The sequence below is a fragment of the Manis pentadactyla genome, chromosome X (assembly GCF_030020395.1).
Source record: "Manis pentadactyla isolate mManPen7 chromosome X, mManPen7.hap1, whole genome shotgun sequence".
Taxonomy (NCBI): domain Eukaryota; kingdom Metazoa; phylum Chordata; class Mammalia; order Pholidota; family Manidae; genus Manis; species Manis pentadactyla.
In genome coordinates this window covers 116,759,855-116,784,043 of record NC_080038.1, presented here as the reverse complement: position 1 = coordinate 116,784,043, position 24,189 = coordinate 116,759,855, and the positions used below count along the sequence as shown (strand labels likewise).

At 38.8% G+C, this 24,189-nt stretch overlaps 1 protein-coding gene across 3 annotated transcripts in view; it reads left to right on the top strand.

The window, feature by feature from the left end:
* The window catches only part of SLC25A14 (solute carrier family 25 member 14), a 45,176-nt gene extending 24,616 nt beyond the window's left edge, over positions 1 to 20,560 (top strand). For all 3 annotated transcript variants that reach the window (XM_036910986.2, XM_036910985.2, XM_057496096.1), the window contains 4 exons: positions 16,439 to 16,563; positions 17,231 to 17,366; positions 19,199 to 19,279; positions 20,308 to 20,560. In XM_036910986.2, the coding sequence (XP_036766881.1) occupies positions 16,439 to 16,563; positions 17,231 to 17,366; positions 19,199 to 19,279; positions 20,308 to 20,349 (384 nt within the window). In that variant the 3' untranslated portion in view covers positions 20,350 to 20,560. The remainder of the gene's footprint in view (positions 1 to 16,438; positions 16,564 to 17,230; positions 17,367 to 19,198; positions 19,280 to 20,307) is intronic.
* Positions 20,561 to 24,189: the final 3,629 nt, after the last annotated feature.

Genomic DNA, 24,189 nt, shown 5'->3' with positions numbered 1-24,189 from the left:
TCTGCATTCCTATGTGAAGTCTCCTGGGTTTTCTCATTTTATTTTATTTTATTTTTTCTAATTTGGTATCATTTATCTACAATTACATGAGGAACATTATGTTTACTAGACTCCCCCCATCACCAAGTCCCCCCAACATACGCCATTACAGTCACTGTCCATCAGCATAGTAAGATGCTATAGAATCACTACTTGTCTTCTCTATGTTGTACAGCCCTCCCTGTGACAGCCACTACATTATGTCTGCTAATAGTAATGCCTCCCCCCTTTTTCCCCTTACCCCACCTTTCCACCCATCCTCCCCAGTCCCTTTCCGTTTGGTAACTGTTAGTCCATTCTTGGGTTCTGTGAGTCTGCTGCTGTTTTGTTCCTTCAGTTTTTTCTTTGTTCTTATACTCCACAGATGAGTGAAATCATTTGATACTTGTCTTTTTCCTCCTGGCTTATTTGACTGAGCATAATACCCTCTAGCTCCATCCGTGTTGTTGCAAATGGTAGGATCTGTTTTCTTCTTATGGCTGAATAATATTCCATTGTGTATATGTACCACATCTTCTTTATCCATTCATCTACTGATGGACACTTAGGTTGCTTCCATTTCCTGGCTATTGTAAATAGTGCTACAATAAACATAGGGGTGCATATGTCTTTTTTTTTGGTATCATTAATCTACAGTTAGATGAGGAACATTATGTTTACTAGGCTCCCCCCTTAACCAATTCCCCCCCAAAACCCCATTACAGTCACTATCCATCAGCGTAAGATGCTGTAGAGTCACTACTTGTCTTCTCTGTGTTGCACAGCCCTCCCTGTGCCCACCCCCCACATTATACATGCTAATTGTAATGCCACCTTTTTATCCCCACCCTTATCCCTCCCTTCCCACCCATCCTCCCCAGTCCCTTTCCCTTTGGTAACTGTTAGACCATTCTTGGGTTCTGTGATTCTGCTGCTGATTTGTTCCTTCTGTTGTTTCTTTGTTTTTATACTCCACAGATGAGTGAAATCATTTGGTAATGTCTTTCTCCGCCTGGCTTATTTCACTGAGCATAATACCCTCTAGCTCCATCCATGTTGTTGCAAATGGTAGGATTTGTTTTCTTCTTATGGCTGAATAATATTCCATTGTGTATGTGTACCACATCTTCTTTATCCATTCATCTACTGATGGACATTTAGGTTGCTTCCATTTCTTGGCTATTGTAAACAGTGCTGCGATAGACATAGGGGTGCATCTGTCTTTTTCAAACTGGGCTGCTTTATTCTTAGGGTAAATTCCTAGAAGTGGAATTCCTGGGTCAAGTGGTATTTCTATTTTGAGGTTTTTGAGGAACCTCCATACTGCTTCCCACAATGGTTGAACTAACTTACATTCCCACCAGCAGTGTACGAGGTTTCCCCTTTCTCCACATCCTCACCAACATTTGTTGTTATTTGTCTTTTGGATGGTGGTGATCCTTACTGGTGTGAGGTGATATCTCATTGTGGTTTTAATTTGCATTTCTCTGATGATTAGCGATGCGGAGCATCTTTTCATGTGTCTGTTGGCCATCTGAATTTCTTCTTTGGAGAAGTGTCTGTTCAGATCCTGTGCCCATTTTTTTATTGGATTATTTGCTTTTTTTGTTGAGGTGCGTGAGCTCTTTATATATTTTGGATGTCAACCCTTTATCGGATATGTCATTTATGAATATATTCTTCCATACTGTAGGGTGCCTTTTTGTTCTATTCGTGGTGTCCTTTGCTGTACAGAAGCTTTTCAGCTTGATATAGTCCCACTTGTTCATTTTTGCTTTTGTTTCCCTTGCCCGGGGAGATATGTTCATGAAGATGTTGTTCATGTTTATGTCCAAGAGATTTTTGCCTATGTTTTTCTCTAAGAGTTTTATGGTTTCATGACTTACATTCAAGTCTTCAATCCATATTGAATCTACTTTTGTGTATGGGGTTAGACAATGATCCAGTTTCATTCTCTTGCATGTAGCTGTCCAGTTTTGCCAGCACCAGCTGTTGAAGAGGCAGTCGTTTCCCCATTGTATGTCCATGGCTCCTTTATCTTATATTAATTGTACATATATGTTTGGGTTAATATCTGGACTCTCTATTCTGTTCCACAGGTCTGTGGCTCTGTTCTTGTGCCAGCACCAAATTGTCTTGATTACTGTGGCTTTGTAGTAGAGCATGAAGTTGGGAAGCAAGATCCCCCCCACTTTATTCTTCCTTCTCAGGATTGCTTTGGCTATTCGGGGTCTTTTGTGGTTCCATATGAATTTTAAAACTATTCGTTGCAGTTCGCTGAATAATGCTGTTGGTATTTTGAAAGGGATTGCATTGAAACTGTAGATTCTTTTAGGCAGGATGGCCATTTTAACAATATTGATTCTCCTTACCAAGAGCATGGGATGAGTTTCCATTTGTTATTCTCCTCTTTAATTTCTCTTAAGAGTGTCTTGTAGTTGTCAAGGTGTAGGTCTTTCACTTCCTTGGTTAGGTTTATTCCTAGATATTTTATTCTTTTTGTTGCAGTAGTGAATGGAATTGTTTTCCTGATTTCTCTTTCTGCTAGTCCATCATTAGTGTATAGGAAAGCAACAGATTTCTGTGTGTTAATTTTGTATCCTGCAAATTTGCTGAATTCAGATATTAGTTCTAGTAGTTTTGGAGTGGAGACTTTAGGGTTTTTTATGTACAATATCATGTCGTCTGCAAAAGTGACAGTTTGACTTCTTCTTTACCAATCTGGATGCCTTGTATTTTTTTGTTTTGTCTGATTGCCGTGGCTAGGACCTCCAGTACTATGTTGAATAACAGTGGGGAGAGTGGGCATCCTTGTCTTGTTCCTGATCTTAGAGGAAAAACTTTCAGCTTCTCACTGTTCAGTATGATGTTGGCTGTGGGTTTGTCATAATGGCCTTTATAATGTTGAGGTACTTACCCTCTATACCCATTTTGTTGAGAGTTTTTATGAATGGCTGTTGAATTTTGTTGAATGCTTTTTCAGCGTCTATGGAGATGACCATGTGATTTTTGTCCTTCTTTTTGTTGATGTGGTGGATGTTGTTGATGGATTTTCGAATGTTGTACCATCCTTGCATCCCTGTGATGAATCCCACTTGGTCATGGTGTATGATCCTCTTGATGTATTTTTAAATTCAGTTTGCTAATATTTTGTTGAACATTTCTGCATCTATGTTCATCAGGGATATTCGTCTGTAATTTTTTTTTTTGGTGGGGTCTTTGCCTGGTTTTGGTGTTAGAGTCATGCTGGCATAATAGAATGAGTTTGAAAGTATTTCCAACTCTTCTATTTTTTGGAAAATTTCAAGGAGAATGGGTATGATGTCTTCTCTATATGTCTGATAAAATTCAGCGGTAAATCCATCTGGCCTGGAGATTTTGTTTTTGGGTAGTTTTTTGATTACCAATTCAATTTCATTGCTGGTATTTGGTCTCTTTAGATTTTGTGTTTCTTCCTTGGTCAGTCTTGGTAGGTTGTATTTTTCTAGGAAGTTGTCATTTCTTCTAGGTTTTTCAGCTTGTTAGCATATAGATTTTCATAGTATTTTTGAATAATTCTTTGTATTTCTGTGGGGTCCATCATGATTTTTCCTTTCTCATTTCTGTTTCTGCTGATGTGTGTAGATTCTCTTTTTCTCTTAATAAGTCTGGCTAGAGCTTTATCTATTTTATTTTCTCAAAGAATCAGCTCTTGGTTTCATTGATTTTTTTTTCTATTGTTTTATTTTTCTCAATTTTATTTATTTCTTTGCTGGTCTTTATTATACCCCTCCTTCTGCTGACTTTGGGCCTGAACTGTTTTTCTTTTTCCAGTTTCAATAATTGTGACTTTAGACTTTTCATTTGAGATTTTTCTTCCTTCTTTAAATAGACCTGGATTGCTATATACTTTCCTCTTAGAACTGCCTTTGCTGCGTCCCATGGAAATTGGGGCTTTGTGCTGTTGTTGTCATATGTCTCCATATATTGCTTGATCTCTGTTTTAATTTGGTCATTGATCCATTGATTATTTAGGAGCATGTTGTTAAGTCTCCATGTGTTTATGAGCCTTTTTGTTTTCTTTGTACAATTTATTTCTAGTTTTATACCTTTGTGATCTGAGAAATTTTTTGGTAGAATTTCAACCTTTTTAAATTTACTGAGGCTCTTTTTGTGTCCTAGTATGTGGTCTATTCTGGAAAATGTTCCATGTGCACTTGAGAAGAATGTATCCTGTTGATTTTGGGTGTAGAGTTCTGTAGATGTCTGTTAGGTCCATCTGTTCTTGTGTGTTGTTCAGTGCCTCTGTGTCCTTACTTATTTTCTGTCTTGTGGATCTGTCCTTTGGAGTGAGTGGTGTGTTGAAGTCGCCTAGAATGAATGCACTGCATTCTATTTCCTACTTTAATTCTGTTAGTATTTGTTTCATATATTGGTGCTCCTGTATTGGGTGCATATGTATTTATAATGGTTATATCCTCTTGTTGGACTGCCCCCTTTATTGTTATGTAATGTCCTTCTGTATCTGTTGTTACTTTCTTTGTTTTGAAGTCTATTTTGTCTGATACAAGTACTGCAGTATCTGCTTTTGTCTCCCTATTGTTTGCATGAAATATCTTTTTCCATCCCTTCACTTTTAGTCTGTGTATGTCTTTGGGTTTGAGTTGAGTCTCTTGCAAGCAGCATATAGATGGGTCTTGCTTTTTTATCCATTCTATTACTGTGTGTCTTTTGATTGGTGCATTCAGTCCATTTACATTTAGGGTGATTATCGATAGATATGTAATTATTGCCATTACAGGCTTTGGATTCGTGGGTACCAAAGGTTCAAGGTAGCTTCTTTACTATCTAACTGTCTAACTTAACTCACTTATTAAGCTATTGTAAACACAGTCTGATAATTCTTTATTTCTCTCCCTTCTTATTCCTCCTCCTCCATTCTTTATATGTCAGGTGTTTTATTCTATACTCTTTTGTGTTTCCTTTGACTGCTTTTGTGAATAGTTGATTTTATTTTTTGCCTTTAGTTAGTATTTTGTTGGTCTGGTTTCTTTTGTGTGATTTTATTTTTCTCTACTGACATCTGTTTAGCCTTGGAGTGCTTCCATCCAGAGCAGTTCCTTTAAAATATCCTGTAGAGGTGGTTTGTGGGAGGCAAAGTCCCTCAACTTTTGCTTGTCTGAGAATTATTTAATCCCTCCTTCATATTTAAATGATAATCATGCTGGATACAATATTCTTGGTTCAAGGCCCTTCTGTTTCATTGCATTGAATATATCATGCCATTCTCTTCTGGCCTGTAGGGTTTCTGTTGAGAAGTCTGATGATAGCCTGATGGGTTTTCCTTTGTAGGTGATCTTTTTTCTCTCTCTGGCTGCCTTTAATAGTCTGTCCTTGTCTTTGATCTTTGCTGTTTTAATTATTATATATCTTGGTGTTGTCCTCCTTGGGTCCCTTCTGTTGGGAGGTCTGTGGCTTCCATGGTATGAGAGACTATTTCCTCCCCCAGTTTGGTGAAGTTTTTAGCAATTATTTCTTCAAAGACACTTTCTATCCCTTTTTCTTTCTTCTGCTGGTACCTGTATAATGTGAATATTGTTCTGTTTGCATTGGTCACACAGTAATCTTAATATTCTTTATTCCTGGAGATCCTTTTATCTCTCTCTGCCTCAGCTTCTCTGCATTCTTGTTCTTTGATTTCTATTCCATTAACAGTCTCTTGCACCTCATCCAGTCTGCTGTTCAGTCCTTCCAGAGACTGTGTCATTTCTGTAATCTCCCTCCTGACTTCATCCCTTAGCTCTTGCATATTTCTCTGCAGCTCCATCAGCATGGTTATAACCTTTATTTTGAATTCTTTTTCCGGAAGATTGATTATATCTATCCACCCAGGCCCTCTCTCAGATGTTGTCTGGGTGATTCTCGACTGGACCATCTTCTGCCTTTTCATGGTGATAGAGGTAGTCTTAGGCAGGTGGCGCATGTGTCAGCTGGGAGAACAAAGTCCCTTCCTGCTTGCTGGCCACCTTGCCCTTCTCTGCTGCCTGTGTCAGTTACCTGCTCACCGGGCACAGTCTCCCGGTTATTCCTCTAAACTGCTGTGGGCAGGGCGCCCTCAGGGTCGCCCAGAGCCCTGCTGGGAGTGACAAGAGTACCGGGTGTGTTCTCCTGCAAGAACGGCGCCCCTTCCTGCCTTGCCCCGGCCTCCTCTGTCTGTGTCCAGCAGCTGTGCGCCAGTGGCAGCCTCTGGGTGCGGCCTGGGTAGCTGTGCGCTGGGAGAACGCTCTGGGCAGTTGCGGTGTTCACGGCTGCTTGACTGCTGTTGCAGGCAGCAACAGCCGGGGGAACAAATGGCCAGCTGGTTATCTCTGTGAGGGGCTTCAGGGCTGCGTTGCTGCCCAGGGGATTTGGGCGCCTGAAGTTCCTCAGGATTCCCAGCCTGCTGGGCTGAGTGTGCCAGGACGATTCCTTCTAGCTCTTACGCCCCTGTTCCTTGAAGACTTTCAAAACGGCCTTGCTTTTCTTTTGTCCCAGGGGAGCCAGCTGCAGGGACCCACTCGCAGATTTTACTTTTCCGTTTCTCTAATATCCAGAGTGCCATGCAATGTGTGTTTGTTCTCCTGGTGCAGATTTCTAGGGCTGGTTATTTAGCATTCCTGTGCTTCCACTCCCTCCCGAGTCTGGCTCCTTTCCTCCCACCAGTGAGCTGTGGTGAGGGGAGTGCTTGGGTCCTGCCGGGTCACGGCTTTGTATCTTACCCCCTTTGTGAGATGCTGAGTTCTTGCAGATGTAGATGTAGCACGGCTGTTGTACTGTATATTCTGGTCTCTCTGTTAGGCGTAGTTGTATTTGTTTTATTTTAAAATATATATTTGGTTTTGGGAGGAGATTTCCACTGCCCGACTCATGCCGCCATCATGGCTCCTCCCTACATCAGTCTCCTGGTTTTTTATATGTTGACAACTATATCAACCTTCCAGAAACAATGTATAGACCACACGAAACATATCTGTGGCCTGAATTTGACCTGTGGCCTTCAGTTTGTGGCCTTTTGTTTTACCAAGGTAGGCTTATGTGAAGGTCATCTTCTGACAAAGTTGAGCAAGTGTGGAAGTATCAGAAGAGGAAGTCACTGAAGGCACTGTTGGCCAGCCAGCCTAATCAGCAGAATGAGACATCTCTTGATGGCAGTAAAACTACATCACTTCCATTTTATAAATTGAGTGTATAAATTTAGCGCTGACTGAATACATTAACTTAACAGGTGTCCCAGAAAGCAGATGTCCCTATTGTATGTTTTTTTCCATTTTAAATGATATTTAGACCTATTATAAAAATAAAACATTCATTGGGCATTTTTTTAAATATAGAAAAGCAAAAAATGTAAATAGACTTTTCTGTTATTCTAATCCCAGAGAAAGAAAAGTAATTTGGTATGTGCCTCTAATCCTTTACAAAAATTTGGTGTGTATGTGTATACCTTTTCCCCTAACATTAGAATAATACTATATAGAATTTTATGTCTTGCCTTCTTTAATGTTATAAGCATTTTCTTGGGTCATTACTATTCCTCAAAAACATGAACTTTAATGCTGTAGCAGTCCTGTGTCATAACGTGAACTGTGATAGGAATATTGTGCTAGTGAGTGACACATGGTAGTATTACCACAGGAGGACTTGGAAGGAGGGACCCTTTTCCTTGGCCTTCTGTCTGGCTGCATCATACCTTTGCTGTCATCCATGTGTATCCTTTCTGCCCATCCTAGAATTCCATGAATTAAACTTGGAAGCTCTCCACTCCACACTGGCTTTTGCTTAATGGTTTTATTTTATTATTTGTAACATCTTTATTGGGATAATTCACATACCACAAAATTCACCACTTTAAAGTGTACAATTTAATGTTTTTTAGTATATTCACAGACTTGTGGAACTGTCACCACTAAGTTTAGAACATTTTCATCACCACAAAAGAAACCTCATATTCAATGACAGTCATTTCCCATGTCTCTCAGCCCTTCCAGCCCTACACAACCACAAATCTACTTTCTGTCTCTTTAGATTTGCCAATTCCAGCATCTCATATAAGTGGATCATATGATACGTGACATTTGTGACTGTTTTTTTTTCATTTAGTGGAATGTTTTGAAGTTTCATCTGTTTAACAGATGAAATATAGTAATACATCATTTCTTTATATGGCTGAATGATTTCGTAACACATTTTGTTTATCCTTTCAATTAATAAGTGTTTGGGTTATTTGTACTTTTTGGCTGCAAAGAATGGTGCTGTTATGAGCATTGATGTACGTTTTTGCATGAGTATATATTTTCATTTCTCTTGGGTATATATTTAGGTGTGAAATTGCTGGGTCTGTAATACTATGTTTAACTTTTTGAGGAATTGCCAAAGTTTTTTCTACAGCAGCAGCTCCATATTACCTTCCCACAAGCAGTATATAAGAGTTCCAGTTTTTCCACATCCTCACCACTTCTTTTTTTTATTATTATAACCATCCTAGTAGGTGTGTAGTGTCATGTCATTGTTGTTTTGAGTTGCCTTCCCTAATGACTGATCATGTTGAGTATCTTTTCATGTGCATATTGGCCATTTGTGTATCTCCTTTGGGGGTAATGTCTATTCAGATCTGCCCATTTTTAATTGGGTGATTTATCTTTTTATTGTGTTATAAGTGTTCTTTATATATTCTGGATACTAGTCCTTTATCAGATATATGACTTGCAAATATTTTCTCACTCTGTATGTATTGTCTTCACTTTCTTTTTCTTCAATTTTAAAAAAATTTGGTATCATAAATCTACAATTACATGAGCAACATTATGGTTACTAGACTCCCCCCATCATCACATCCCCACCACATACCCTATTATAGTCACTGTCCATCAGCATAGTAAGATGCTATAGAATCACTACTTGTCTTCTCTATGTTGTACAGGCCTCCCGTGCCCCTCCCACATTATGTCTGCTAATCGTGATGCCTCTTTTTCCCCCTTATCCCTCCCTTCCCACCCACCCTCCCCAGTCCCTTTCCCTTTGGTAACTGTTTGTCCATTCATGGGTTCTGTGAGTCTGCTGCTGTTTTGTTCCTTCAGTTTTTTTCTTTGTTCTTGTACTCCACAGATGAGTGAAATCATTTGATATTTGTCTTTTTCTGCCAGGCTTATTTCACTGAGCATAATATTCTCTAGCTCCATCCATGTTGTTGTAAATGGTAGGATTTGTTTTCTTCTTATGACTGAATAATACTCCATTGTGTATATGTACCACTTCTTTATCCATTCATCCACTGATGGACACTTATGTTGCTTCCATTTTCTGGCTATTGTAAATACTGCTGCGATAAATATAGGGGTGCATATGTCTTTCTCAAACTGGGCCACTGCATTCTTAGGGTAAATTCCTAGGAGTGGAATTCCTGTGTCAAATGGTTTTTCTATTTTTAGTTTTTTGAGGAACCTCCATACTGCTTCCCACAATGGTTGAACTAATTTACATTCCCACCAGCAGTGCAGGAGGGTTCCCCTTTCTCCACATCCTCGCCAACATTTGTTGTTGTTTGTCTTTTGAATGGTGGCGATCCTTACTGGTGTGAGGTGATATCTCATTGTGGTTTTAATTTGCATTTCTCTGATGATTAGCGATGTGGAGCATCTTTTCATGTGACTGTTGGTCATCAGAATTTCTTCTTTGGAGAAGTGTCTGTTCAGCTCCTCTGCCCATTTTTTTTTCTTTTTGTGAGGGCATCTCTCATATTTATTGATCAAATGGTTGTTAACAACAATAAAATTCTGTATAGGGGGGTCAATGCTCAATGCACAATCATTAATCCACCCCAAGCCTAATTTTCATCAGTCTCCAATCTTCTGAAGCATAATGAACAAGTTCTTACATGGAGAACAAATTCTTACATAGTGAATAAGTTACATGGTGAACATTACAAGGGCAGTCATCACAGAAGCTTTTGGTTTTGCTCATGCATTATGAACTATAAACAGTCAGTTCAAATATGAATATTCATTTGATTTTTATACTTGATTTATATGTGGATACCACATTTCTCTCTTTATTATTATTATTATTTTTAATAAAATGCTGAAGTGGTAGGTAGATACAAGATAAAGGTAGAAAACATAGTTTAGTGTTGTAGGAGAGCAAATGTAGATGATCAGGTGTGTGCCTGTAGACTATGTGTTAATCCAAGCTAGACACGGGCAATAAAACATCCCCGTATGCAGAAGATTTCTCTCAGAATGGGGGGGGAGGTTCTAAGCCTCACCTCTGTTGATCCCCATTTTCTCACCTGATGGCCCCCCTGCGACTGTGCCTGTCTTAGGTTGTTCCTCCCTTGAGGAATCTTTCCCGTCTCTGGCTAACCAGTCATCTTCTGGGGCCATACAGGGAAATGTTAAGTTGGTAAGTGAGAGAGAAGCCGTATTGTTTGAAAAGGTTAGCTTTTTACTTCTTTGCATATTTATGCCCTGTGGCTTCTATGCCCAGCATTTGTCTTGAGGTATCTTTACCACTTGGAAGAATTATGATACTCGGTAAATTCGATATGTGGCACGAATTCTATTTAAGGGTTGTAATTAGGAAGGAAGAAGAAAAGCTATAGAAGTAGCAGGCGGAAGAAAACCTGGGAAGATCGATTATTTCTTTGACATATCTTCTTGTAGAGTGACTTCAGCATGTATAGGTTTTAAACTACTAATTAAATTGTGCACACACATTAACATAATAGGAGTACAGTTACATAACCAAACCTCTGCCCATTTTTTAATTGGCTTATTTGCTTTCTGTTTGTTGTGGTGTGTGAGCTCTTTATATATTTTGGATGTCAACCCTTTATTGGATCTGTCATTTACCAATATATTCTCCCATACTGTAGGATGTCTTTCTGTTCTATTGGTGGTGTCCTTTGCTGTACAGAAGGTTTTCAACTTGATATAGTCCCACTTGATCATATTTGCTTTTGTTTCCCTTGCCTGGGGAGATATGTTCATGAAGACATTGCTCATGTTAATGTCCAAGAGATGTTAGCCTATGTTTTTTTCTAAGAGTTTTATGGTTTCATGGCTTACATTCAGGTCTTTCATCCATTTCAAATTTACTTTTGTGTATGGGGTTAGACAATGATCCAGTTTCATTCTCTTACATGTAGCTGTCCAGTTTTGCCAACACCAGCTGTTGAAGAGGCTGTCATTTCCCCATTGTTTATCCATGGCTCCTTTATTGTATATTTAATTGACCATATATGTTTGGGTGAATATGTGGAGTCTCTATTCTGTTTCACTGGTCTGGGGCCTGTTCTTGTGCCAGTACCAAATTGTCTTGATTACTGTGGCTTTGTAGTAGAGCATGAAGTTGGGAAGTGAGATCCCCCCTGCTTTATTCTTCCTTCTCAGGATTGCTTTGGCTGTTCGGGGTCTTTTGTGGTTCCATATGAATTTTAAAACTATTTGTTCCAGTTTGTTGAAGAATGCTGTTGGTATTTTGAAAGGGATTGCATTGAATCTGTAGAATGCTTTAGGCAGGATGGCCATTTTAGCAATATTGATTCTTCCTAGCCAAGAGCATGGGACAAATTTCCATTTGTTAGTGTCCTCTTTAATTTCTCTTAAGAGTGTCTTGTAGTTTTCAGGGTGTAGGTCTTTCACTTCTTTGGTTAGGTTTATTCCTAGGTATTTTATTCTTTTTGATGCAATTGTGAATAGAGTTGTTTTCCTGATTTCTCTTTCTGCTAGTTCATCATTAGTCTATAGGAAAGCAACAGATTTCTGTGTATTAATTTTGTATCCTGCAACTTTGCTGAATTCAGATATTAGTTCTAGTAGTTTTGGAGTGGAGTCTTTAGGGTTTTTTATGTACAATATCATGTCATCTGCAAATAGTGACAGTTTAATGTCTTTACCAATCTGAATGCCTTGTATTTTTTTGTTTTGTCTGATTGCCGTGGCTAGGACCTCCAGTACTATGTTGAATAACAGCGGGGAGAGTTGGCATCCTTGTCTTGTTCCTGATCTTAGAGGAAAAGCTTTCAGGTTCTCACTGTTAAGTATGATGTTGGCTGTAGGTTTGTCATATATGGCCTTTATTATGTTGAGGTATTTGCCCTCTATACCCATTTTGTTGATAGTGAATGGCTGTTGAATTTTGTCAAATGTTTTTTCAGCATCTGTGGAGATGGTCATGTGGTTTTTGTCCTTTTTGTTGTTGTGGTGGATGATGTTGATGTATTTTCTAATGTTTTACCATCCTTGCATCCCTGTGATGAATCCCACTTGCTCATGGTGTGTGATCCTTTTGATGTATTTTTGAATTCGGTTTGCCAGTATTTTGTTGAGTATTTTTGCATGCATGTTCATCAGGGATATTGGTCTGTATTGTATTGGTCTTGTGGAGTCTTTGCCTGGTTTTGATATTAGAGTTATGCTGGCTTCATAGAATGAGTTTGGAAGTATTCTGTACTCTTCTATTTGGAAAACTTTAAGAAGAATGGGTGTTATGTCTTCTCTATATGTCTGATAAAATTCAGCGAAGAATCCATCTGGACCGGGGTTTTGTTCTTGGGTAGCTTTTTGATTAGTGATTCAATTTCATTGCTGGTAATTGTTCTGTTTATGTATTCTGTTTCTTCCTTGGTCAGTCTTGAAAGGTCGTATTTTTCTAGGAAGTTGTTCATTTCTTCTAGGTTATCCAGCTTGTTACCATATAGATTTTCACAGTATACTCTAATAATTCTTTGTATTTCTGTGGGGTCTGTCATGGTTTTTCCTTTCTCATTTCTGATTCTGTTGATGTGAGTAGATTCTCTTTTTCTCTTAATAAGTCTGGCTAGGGTTTTATCTGTTTTGTTTATTTTCTAAAAGAACCAGCTCTTGGTTTAGTTGATTTTTACTATTGTTTAATTCTTCTGAATTTTATTTATTTCTTCTCTTACCTTTATTTTGTCACTCCTTCTGCTGACCTTGGGTCTCATTTGTTCTTTTTCCATTTTCAATAATTATGACTTTATAGGCTATTCTTTTGGGATTGTTCTTCCTTTTTTAAATAGGCCTGGATTGCTATATACTTTCCTCTTAGAACTGCCTTCGCAGCTTCCTAGTGAAGTTGGGGCATTGTGCTGTTGTTGTCCTTTGTCTCCATATATTGCTTGATCTCTGTTTCAATTTGGTCATTGATCCATTGATTATTTATTTAGGAGCATGTTGTTAAGCCTACATGTTTTTGTGAGCCTTTTTGCTTCCTTTGTACAGTTTATTTCTAGTTTTATACCTTTGTGATCTGAGAAGTTGGTTGTTAGAATTTCAATCTTTTTTAATTTACTGAAGCTCTTTTTGTGTCCTAGTATGTGGTCTATTCTGGAAAATGTTCCATGTGCATTTGAGAAGAATGTGTATCCTGCTGCTTTTGGGTGTAGAGTTCTATAGATGTCTGTTAGGTCCATATGTTCTAGTGTGTTGTTCAGTGCCTCTGTGTCCTTACTTATTTTCTGTCTGGTCGATCTGTCCTTTGGAGTGAGTGGTGTGTTGTAGTTTCCTAAAATGAATGCATTGCCTTCTATTTCCTCCTTTAATTCTGTTAGTATTTGTTTCACATCTGTCGGTGCTCCTGTATTGGGTGCATAGATAATTATAATGGTTATATCTTCTTGTTGGACTGCCCCCTTTATCTTTATGTAATGTCCTTCTTTATCTGTTGTTGCTTTCTTTGTTTTGAAGTCCATTTTGTCTGATACAAGTACTGCAACACCTGCTTTTTTCTCCTTATTGTTTGCATGAAGTATCTTTTTCCATCCCTTCATTTTTAGTCTGTGTATGCCTTTGGGTTTGAGTTGAGTCTCTTGTAAGCAGCATATAGATGGGTCTTGCTTTTTTATCCATTCTATTACTGTGTGTCTTTTGATTGGTACATTCAGTCTATTTACATTTAGGGTGATTATTGATAGATATCCGTACTTACTGCCATTGCAGGCTTTGGATTCATGGTTACCAAAGGTTCAAGGGTAGCTTCTTTACTATCTAAGCGTGTAACTTAACTCTCTTATTAAGCTATTATAAACATAGTGTGATGATTCTTTATTTCTGTCCCTTCTTATTCTTCCTCCTCCATTCTTTATATGTTAGTTGTTTTATTCTGTACTCTTTTGTGTTTCCTTTGACTGCTTTTGTGGATCGTTGATTTTATTTTTTGCCTTTAGTTAGTATTTGGTTGGTCTACTTTCTTTGCTTTGATTTTGTTTTCTCTAGTGAGATCTATTTAGCCTTAGGAGTGCTTCCATCTAGAGCAGTCCCTTTAAAATATCCTGTAGTGGTGGCTTGCTTGAGGCAAATTTCGTCAACTTTTGCTTGTCTGGAAATTGTTTAATCCATCCTTCAAATTTAAATGATAGTCATGCTGGGTACAGTATTTTTGGTTCACAGCCCTTCTGTTTCATTGCATTAAATATATCATGCCATTCTCTTCTGGCTTGTAAGGTTTCTGTTGAGAAGTCTGATGATAGCCTGATCGGTTTTCCTTTGTAGATGATCTTTTTTCTCTCTCTGGCTGCCTTTAATAGTCTGTCTTTGTCTTTGATCTTTGCCATTTTAATTATTATATGTCTTGGTGTTGTCCTCCTTGGGTCCCTTGTGTTGCGAGATCTGTGGGCTTTCATGTTCTGAGAGACTATTTCCTTTCCCAGTTTGCAGACGTTTTACACAGTTATTTCTTTGAAGACACTTTCTACCCATTTTTCTCTCTCTTCTTCTTCTGGTACTCCTATAATGTGAATATTGTTCCATTTGGGTTTGTTACACAGTTCTGTTAATATTCTTTCATTCCTGGAGATCCTTTTATCTCTCTCTGACTCAGCTTCTCTGTATTCCTGTTCTCTGATTTCTATTCCATTAACAGTCTCTTGCACCTCGTCCAGTCTGCTCTTAAGACCTTCTGTTGATTGTTTCATTTCTGTTATCTCCCTCCTGGCTTCATCCCTTAGCTCTTGCATATTTCTCTGCCAGTCCATCAACATGGTTATGACTTTTATTTTGAATTCTTTTTCAGGAAGATTGGTTATATCTATCTCACCACTCCCTCTATCTAGGGTTGTTTGTTTTTTTGACTGGACCAGATTCTTCTGCCTTTTCATGGCGATAGAAGTGGTCACAGGCAAGTGACGCATGTGTCAGCTGGGAGAACAAAGTCCCTTCCTGCTTGCTGGTCACCCTTGCCGTTCTTGGTTGCCTGTGCCATTTACCCACACACAGGGTGCAGTCTTTGGTATAATCTTCTGAGCTGCCCTGAGCGGGGCTTCCCTCAGGATAGCCTAGGGTCCTGCTGGGTGGTTACACATGTGCCAGTTGTGTTCTCCTGCGAGAATGGTGCCCCTTCATGCCTTCCGGACCTTGCGCCGGCTTCTTCTGTCTGTACCCAGCAGTTGCACGCTGGCGGCAGCCTCTGGGCCTTTCCCGTTTAGCTGTGTGCTGGGAGAAGACTCTGTGTGGTTGCTGTGGGCAGGCCTGTTCTCTGGCTGCTCTGCAGCTGTGGTGGGTCAGCCTGTTTGCTTCTAGCACTGGCTGGGGATAATGAATGGCTGGCTGCTTATCACCGTGAGGGGCTTCTTGGCTGTGTTACCCCCCAGGGGGTTAGGGCACCTGAAGTTCCTTAAGATTCCCAGCCTGGTACGCTGAGTGTGCCGAGACAATTTTGTCCAGCTGTTAATCCCTTGTCCCTTTAAGACTTTTAAAAAGCGCCCGCTTTTCTTTTGTCCCAGGGGATCCAGCTGTGGGGACCCACTTGCAGTCTCCATCTCGGATTTTACTTTTCTGTCTCTCTAATATCTAGTACACCATGTGATGTGTGTCTGTGCTCCTGGTGCAGATGACTAGGGCTGGTTATTTAGTAGTCCTGTGCTTCCACTCCCTCCCCATTCTGATTCTTTTCCTCCTGCTGGTGAGCTGGGGTTGGAGGAGTGCTCAGGTCCCACCAGGTCATGGCTTTGTATCTTACCCTTTTCCTGAGATGCTGAGTTCTCTCAGATGTAGATGCAGCCTTGCTGTGGTACTGTATCTTCTGGTCTCTCTTTTAGGAATAGTTGTATTTTCAAAAATATATATGGTTTTGGGAGGAGATTTCTGCCACCCTACTCATGCCACCATCTTGAGCCCCCTCCATCTTCACTTTGTTGATGATTCCTTTGCATCACAAAAATGTTTAATTGTGAAATCCAGCTTATCTATTTTCTTTTGTTGCTTGTGTTTTGGATGTCATATTGGTGATTTTATTTGTGTTCCAGTATTAGTCATTGCTTTGATAGAATAATCTTTGTACTTCAGTTAGATTTGTCTGTCACTTAACTCTCAGTCTGTTTTGTTCACATTAGACTATTAGGTCTAAATATTTATATATTACTTTGATGTCTAATTTCAGTTATGTTTTTTAGGGTGTTGTCCCAACTGCTCAGCGGGCTGCTATTGTTGTGGGAGTAGAGCTACCTGTCTATGATATTACAAAGAAGCACTTAATATTGTCAGGAGTGATGAGGGACACAATTTTAACTCACTTTGTGTAAGTATGATAGGTTTTGTTCATTCCATGTTTCCAGTATTTTAAGGACAAAAAGCATCTTTCACTGAAGTCCTCATGTAGAATTGATAACAGGTACAAATGACGTGAATACCCTGTTGGAAATTTGGAGGGTTTGCATTTGTTCACACACAACCTCTGTATCTAATAAGTCATATTTTATTTGTTTAGGTTAATTTTGGGTCAGAAAGCAAACTTTTCTCAATGAGAGTCAGAAAAAAGGGTGAAATTTTATATGGCCTGTGTAATGAACTCACAGTATTGTGCTGAAGACTGGTGTTAATTTTATCCTATATTTTCTGCATCTAGCAACTTTTATTATATTTTCTACTCAGATGCATTTGGTATATGATGCTGTGGTTTGAAAAACTGACAGAACTAATAGATGATATATGGCACTTCCTGCTTAGGGATCTTGCTAGACTTAAAAAAAAGACGGTTGAGTTTCAGATTTAAAAGTGAAGGGAACAACTTTTGAACATTGTCCCTTTAGAAAAGATTTCCTTTCTCTTTAGATTGCAGTGAAAGGGCAAGTGCCAGGTATTCTCTGATGGGTCTGACTCACTGTACATTTGTGTTTGGCCTAATTTGTGTTTACTGGGCAGGGGTGGAAGTGGAGCAGTCTGTCTTTTAAAGTTTTCATCTTTAGTTCCAGCTTTACTTGTGGCTTGGCTGGGGCTTTGGCTTCCAATCCAGTTGATGTAGTTCGAACTCGCATGATGAACCAGAGGGCAATTGTTGGACATGTGGACCTCTACAAGGGCACTTTGGATGGTATTTTAAAGGTAAGCATACTGTGGGCTTGGTTTGCAATTTTTATTTTCTTTGATGTCTCAGCTCTTCTTTCAGTTCTTATTCTTAGTTGTTGCATATCATTCTGAAGATGGAAGAATCATTATGTATATTTGTAGTAGCTTTTCAAAGTAATTCCCAGGTTGAAAAGCTACCTCATTGGCAATCTGCTGATGCATAGTTGTCTTTAATCTTACTATTCCAATTTGTATGCTTGAGACTGCAGATACTGTTATCAATAGCATCATGTAGAATTATTGATAGAAAGAACTTAACATATTCCACATTTGCCTGCTTCAGACAAGATAGAGACCCTGAAATAGAAAATCTGGTACTCATTTTAGGTCAGCATTATACTATTGTTCACACTTGGACTTTGACACTTTTTGCTATGTTATGTTTGTAGGGAGCTGAATATCACAAATGTTTTTTGTAATCACTGATGATAATACTTCTACAAAAAACAAATTTGGGGCTAAAATACGATATTGCTATATATTTTCTTTGCTGTTACCATTTTCGTTTAAGAACTATTTATTATCTAACAGGCACCATTTTATTAGGTACAGGGAAATTATAGTGTACTGAAGCTATGCAAAAACAGCTTGATAAGTGATAAACTCAAGGATCTATGGGCGGAAATTTTAGTTCAATTTCTGAAGTTTGGAATACTCTCCCTGTAGACGGTGGCATCTTGAAGAATAATAGCTCACATCTGTTGAGTGCTTTGCTGTGTATCAGGAACTGTCCTAATGAGACTTAAATGTTTTCATTCATTTAATCCTCATCATTATTCTATGAGGTAGATACCGAAGCACTGAGAGCTTAGCTGACCTGCCCAAGGTTTCACAGTTAGTTAAGTGGGAGAGCTCAGATTTCAACTCAGACGATTTGGCCTCAAACCAACATTCTTAATCTCTACACTAAGATACCTTTCTCATATTGGCAGCTAAGGGTTAATTAGGTTATAAAGTATATTGAGTGCTATGCTGAGGTGCTTGGATTTTGTTTTTTTACTTGAATGGGAAGCTGTTGAAAGATTTTAATCAGGTGAGATTTGCATATAAATAGATAACTCTGGCTTCATCTTAGAAGGCTTTTAGAGTAAACTAAGCAGGAGGCAATGAGGGCCTGAATTTGAGCATGGTAGTGGGGATATAGAGGGTGGGATAGAGCTGAGAATAATTGATAAGTCAACAGGATTTGGTTGACTGAGTATAGAGAAGTGTGGGAAAAAGGAGGTGTCAAAGATAACTTCCCAGTTTTTGGCTTTGGTAACCATATGGTGACACCCATTGTGTGCCTCTCTTTATGACATGTCAGCTGGCTTCCTCCAGAGTGAATGATCCAAGACAGAACAAGGGAGAGGCCTTATTATATATAAAATGTCTTCTATAACATACCATTAGAGGTGATGTACATTCACTATTGCCATATTCTATTGGTGACACAGGCCAATCCTGATATGTTGTGGGAGGGGCAACACAAGGGTGTGAGTAACTGGAGGTAGCTTTTATGGGGGACCATCTTGGAGGCTGGCTACTACAGATACTTTCTCTCTCTTGTTTACTATTATTACTGTTACCCCAGCATTAAGAAGAGTACCTTGCATATGACAGGTGCTTAGGAAATGTTTATCAAATAAGCAAATGGGTGGATTTAGATTACATAATAACTCAAAATTAGTGTCTTTAGAAAAAAAGACCATTCATGGGGCCATAAGTTGTTGGGGAGGGGCATAGAAGGTGAGTACTAAAATAAAAGTAATTGTCAGATGTAAATAGTAAGGGGAATTCATTCTTTTTTGATTATATCCTTCCCTCAGATGTGGAAACATGAGGGCTTTTTTGCACTCTATAAAGGATTTTGGCCAAACTGGCTTCGACTTGGACCATGGAACATCATTGTATCCTTTTAGAACATGAAAATAAAGCAAGTTCTTCAGGTTCCCAGGTAATTTTAGGCTATGGGAAGGAAATTTGATTATTGAAACCTTTAGGCAAGTGAAAAACTCAAGCATTCTAATGGTGACCATTGAGGATGGAACTAAGTACAGAAATGCTTTCTGTTGGAGTTTAATACAAACTGAAGGGACTAGAAAAGATATGCTACAGGTCCTTCTTTTCCTCTTTAAAACAAAACAGAATACCAACCAACAAACAAATCTGAAAGCGTCTATGAAATTTTGCAGAACCCTCCTGGGAGATGCCCACAAGAAAGTTCATGCTGAGGTGGTCCATATTTCCTATCCCTAACTATAGGACCAGAATAGCTGAAGAAATAATAATACAACAGAAAACACTCACAGGGCAGAGGAATCCACAGCCACATTGGGCTCTTCCTCGTGGGTGAATCTCCTTCCTTTAGCTGTGATTGAGTGCCTCCTATGTGCAGAGCCATAAATTGGATACTCTGTGTGGTGTTTTGTGTAAAGTGGTGAGAACTGCAGGTATGAAAAGTAATTCCCTACCCTTGTGGACTCTATAGGTTGAGGGAGGTAGTATCCCTCTCTCCTTGGGGTTGCTCTGATAATAACATAATATCTGTAAACAATTACTCTGGCACTGAATTATGTGCTGTCATTTGTGTTTGTGTGTGTGTGTATGTGTATGGCCTGTTTGCCCCTGAAGACTATGTATCTAACAAGCTTGTAACACTAATGTCTGTTTATATATTTTATCTCTCTCTCTCTCTCTCTATGTATATATACACACACACACATATATATTTGTTTTAATCTGTTTATATTGCTAAATGTCAATGATCATAGCAGGTACATCGTGGGCACTCAACACATGCTTGATTTGCTAGGTATTTTCAAAAACATTTACAAGCAAATGCAACTTAGAGTAGCACAGACTAAGTTCCTTAATTTAAGAGAATGCAGTAAGCTTTCATTATTAACCCAGTGATCTTCCATGACTTACTCTTCAGTTTTTTATTACATACGAGCAGCTCAAGAGGCTTCAAATCTAAGGACTGAATTGTATGTGAGCCAAGCCCTGCCAACCTTTCTACTCTTTTTCCTTTTTCTGTGTTCTAATGTATTTTGACAAAGTTGTAAGTGTTCACTGAACCATTGGTCTCCTAAGGGCCTCCTAATGGAAGAACAGTAGGATGGCTCAAAATTGTTCATGTGTATGTGTTACCATATTAAATTTTCCCTGAGAGGAAGTATTAACGTTGAGACTCTGGCCCCTGATTGGTATCTTCTGTGAAGATGGATACTGATGGATGACACTCAAAATGGCCTTCTTTTCAAATGTGGGTTAAATGTAGTTGGTTAGCCCCAGACGTGGGCTAGAGTGGAAGGCATAGGCCAGGGAAGTTACTGCTGTGTATGTTACAGACCTTGGTTCTCACTAAAGTATTTATTGGCAAAATCACTTTGGCTTTATCCTCATTTACTGTTTTTTCCTTTGCCAGCTCTTTAAGTTACATTCTCCAGAAAGTGGTAAAGAGAAGGTGACTGAAATTGAGTCTGGACTCTTAAAACACATGTATGGGAATAGACTAAATGCATTGTGCTTTCCCACTACCATTAGTTGTCATAATGCCACTCTCTTGTAAACATCAGGCAAGTGGTTCTTTCTTGTGAATGAATAAAACAAGTGGCTCATTTGGAAGTTTCTACAGATAAAATGCTAAAAGAGGCATAAAATAGAATCCCGTCTCCAGGGTTCTAATTGTCTTATCTGACTACTTCCTATATTGGAACAGTGCCTGCCCATCATAGGCACTCAAATATTTGTGGAATGAATAGCTTAGTTCTTCATCTTTATCCATTATTTATTTGTTCAACAAAGATTTATTGTGTGTCTCCTATGTCCTAGATGCTGGGAATATAAAACTAAGTTAAGACATAGTCTCTGTTTTCGAAGCTCAAATTATAGTAGGAGAAACAGACATGTAAGTATGTAATTATAGCAGGTGCTACGTACTGTGGGAGAAATGAACTGTTGTGGAAGCACAGAGGAGGGGACAGCCAGTTACCTAGGGGATTAGCCAAAAGTTTCATAGTGGAGGTGACATTTTTGCTAAAAAGAAAATGTTACCTATAGATAAGTCAGGGAAGGACATTCCAGGTAGGGGGATGGGGGAAAGTTCAGTGTGCCTAAAATTCAGGGTAGTAAGTTTCAATGCCACGTGAGGCAGAATTGCTAGAGATCTTGTGAAGATACAGGTTCTTGTATCCCATCACCTGAGATCCTAACCTTATATGGGGCAAAGGCATTTGCTTTTGTTACAAGTAGGGGGATGGGGGAAAGTTCAGCGTGGCCAAATTTCAGGGTGGTGGGTTTCAGTGCCACGTGAGGCAGAATTGCTGGAGATCTTGTGAAAATACAGATTCTTGTATCCCATTGCCTGAGTTCCTAACCTTATCTGGGGCAGAGGCATTTGCTTTTGTTACAGGCACTTGACACGGGTGGTCCTCAGGCTACACTTTTAAGAAGCACTTGTAAAGAAATGCAGGTTAGAATGAAAGGAAGTAAGAATAGCGTGGCCCAAAGGGTCGAATTATGAAGGGTCCCTATATGCCCTAAGAAAGAATTTGACTTTTATCCTGGAGGGAGGGGCAGGCAAAAGAAGCTTCAAATCCCAGCTTTTATTTTTTTAGGAAGAAAACCTACTGTGGAGGACAGCCTGGAAGGAAGTAGCCTCTAAAATGTTAAGACCTACTGAGAACTACTCCCCTTTATGTGCAGGTAGACATGGGGTCCAAAAAAACTAAAAATAAAAATTATCCTAAGTCACAGCCAGGTTGTGGTAAATTTGAGAATGTATTTAATTGAATTTCTTCTGTCTCACTCTACTACCCCACAATGCCTTCTTAGGTGTCAGTCTGAAGTACTACCTTTTACAAATTAATTTTGATGTTAAATTTTAAAAGTTTTAGGTTAGAGCAAAATTGTGAGGAAGATACAGAGATTTCCCATTTACCCCCTACCAATACATACACAGAGCTTCCCCCTAGCCCCATCACAATTCCTCACCAGGGTAATTCATTTGTTATAATCAGTGAATATACAATGGTACATCATTATCACCCCAAATCCATCATTTACGTTAGGATTTATTCTTGGTTTTATACATTCTATGGATTTGGACAAATGTATGCATAATGACATGTATCCACCATTATAGTACCATACAGAATAGTTTCACTGCCCTAAAAATCCTCTGTGCAGCCCCTATTCATTCTTCCCTCTCCCTGAACCCCTGGCAACCACTGATCCTTTCGCTGTCTCTGTGGTTTTGTCTTTTCCTGAGTGTCATATAGTTGGAATTATATAGTATGTACTCTTTTCAGACTGGCTGCTTTCACTTAGTAATATGTACTTAGTTCCTCCATGCCTTTTGATGGCTTTATAGTTCATTTTCTTTTTTGGATATACCACAGGATATTTTTCCATTCACCTACAGAAGGATGTCTTGGTTGCTTCCAGTTTTTGACAATTATGAATGAAGCTGCTATAAACTTTCATGTGCAAGTTTTGGTGTGGACACAATTTTCAGCTCATTTGGGTAAATACTAAGGAGTGCAGTTGTTGAATCATGTGGTAAGAATATGTTTAAATTTTTTAAGAAATTGCCAAACTGTCTTCCAAAGTGACTCTACCATTTTGCATTTACTCCAGCACTGAAATCCCACCACCCATTTCTTCACATCCTTGTCAGCTTCTGTTGTCAGTGTTTTGGACTTTGGCCATTCTTATAGGTGTGTAGTGGTATCTCATTGTTTATATTTATTTTTAAGATGATTGTGCCAATAAGATATGCATTCCCAAATAGATGAGCAAAACGGAAGCTATTTTTCCCAATGGTATAGACTGAAAGGTAGTTTCTTAAAGGGTTTACATGTATTGGAAATTGGCTTTCATTCACTTTAGCTTAAATGTTCCTTCAAGAGAAACCATCCTTTGATTTCCTCTCTACCAATGTAAACTTTCTTCATAATTTCTTACATCATGAATTTATAACCATATTACTATTGTATGATTATTTTATTAATATCTATACCCCATCAGTCTGTAAGCTCCATAAAAATAGGGATTCTGTCTATTTTTTTTACTGCTGTGTTCTCAGTGCCTAGCAGTTATGTATGCTCGGTAAATATTAAATAAGTTGATCCGTGTCCAAAAAATTCTGGTAAAATGCCTAAAACAGCAAAGATTCAGCAAATACTCTGGGATTTAAGTGGAATGAAATTAAATTTAGAATTATTAGATAATGATGAGATGCTATATAAAGAATAGGTTTAAGAGGAAATGGAGGTGCTTGGGGAAGATCATTCTTTCAAGAAACACCCTTGCCTTATGAATCTTATAGTCTAAGAAGTGATACATAATAAAAAGATGAAAGAGTGAAATATATAGTGTATTGGGTGGTGATAAATACTTTATAGAAAAATAAAGCAGGGGAATATTGGGGCAGGGTTGCACACTGAGAAAGCCAAATTTGACTGAAGTCTGTAAGAGGTGAAAGAGGGACCTAATCTAAGGTTAAAGCAAATGCACATACAGGTCCTGAGGTGGGACTGTGCATGGAGTATAGTGTGATGATTCAAGCAAGAAGTTATGGTAGCTTAGATGTGGGAAGTAGCAGTGGGGCTGTAAGAAGCGGTTGAAATTCCTGTATTTTGGAGAAGAGCAAATAAGGACTTGCTAGGGGATATGGGTTGTAAGAGGACGAGAGCGGAGGTAAGGACTATTCTAAGGCCCAAGCCACTAGAAGAACAGTGTTGCCTAGAGATGGAGAATACTGGAAGGTACAGGGTTTTTTGGCAGGGGTGGAGGAGAAGCAATAATTATGTTT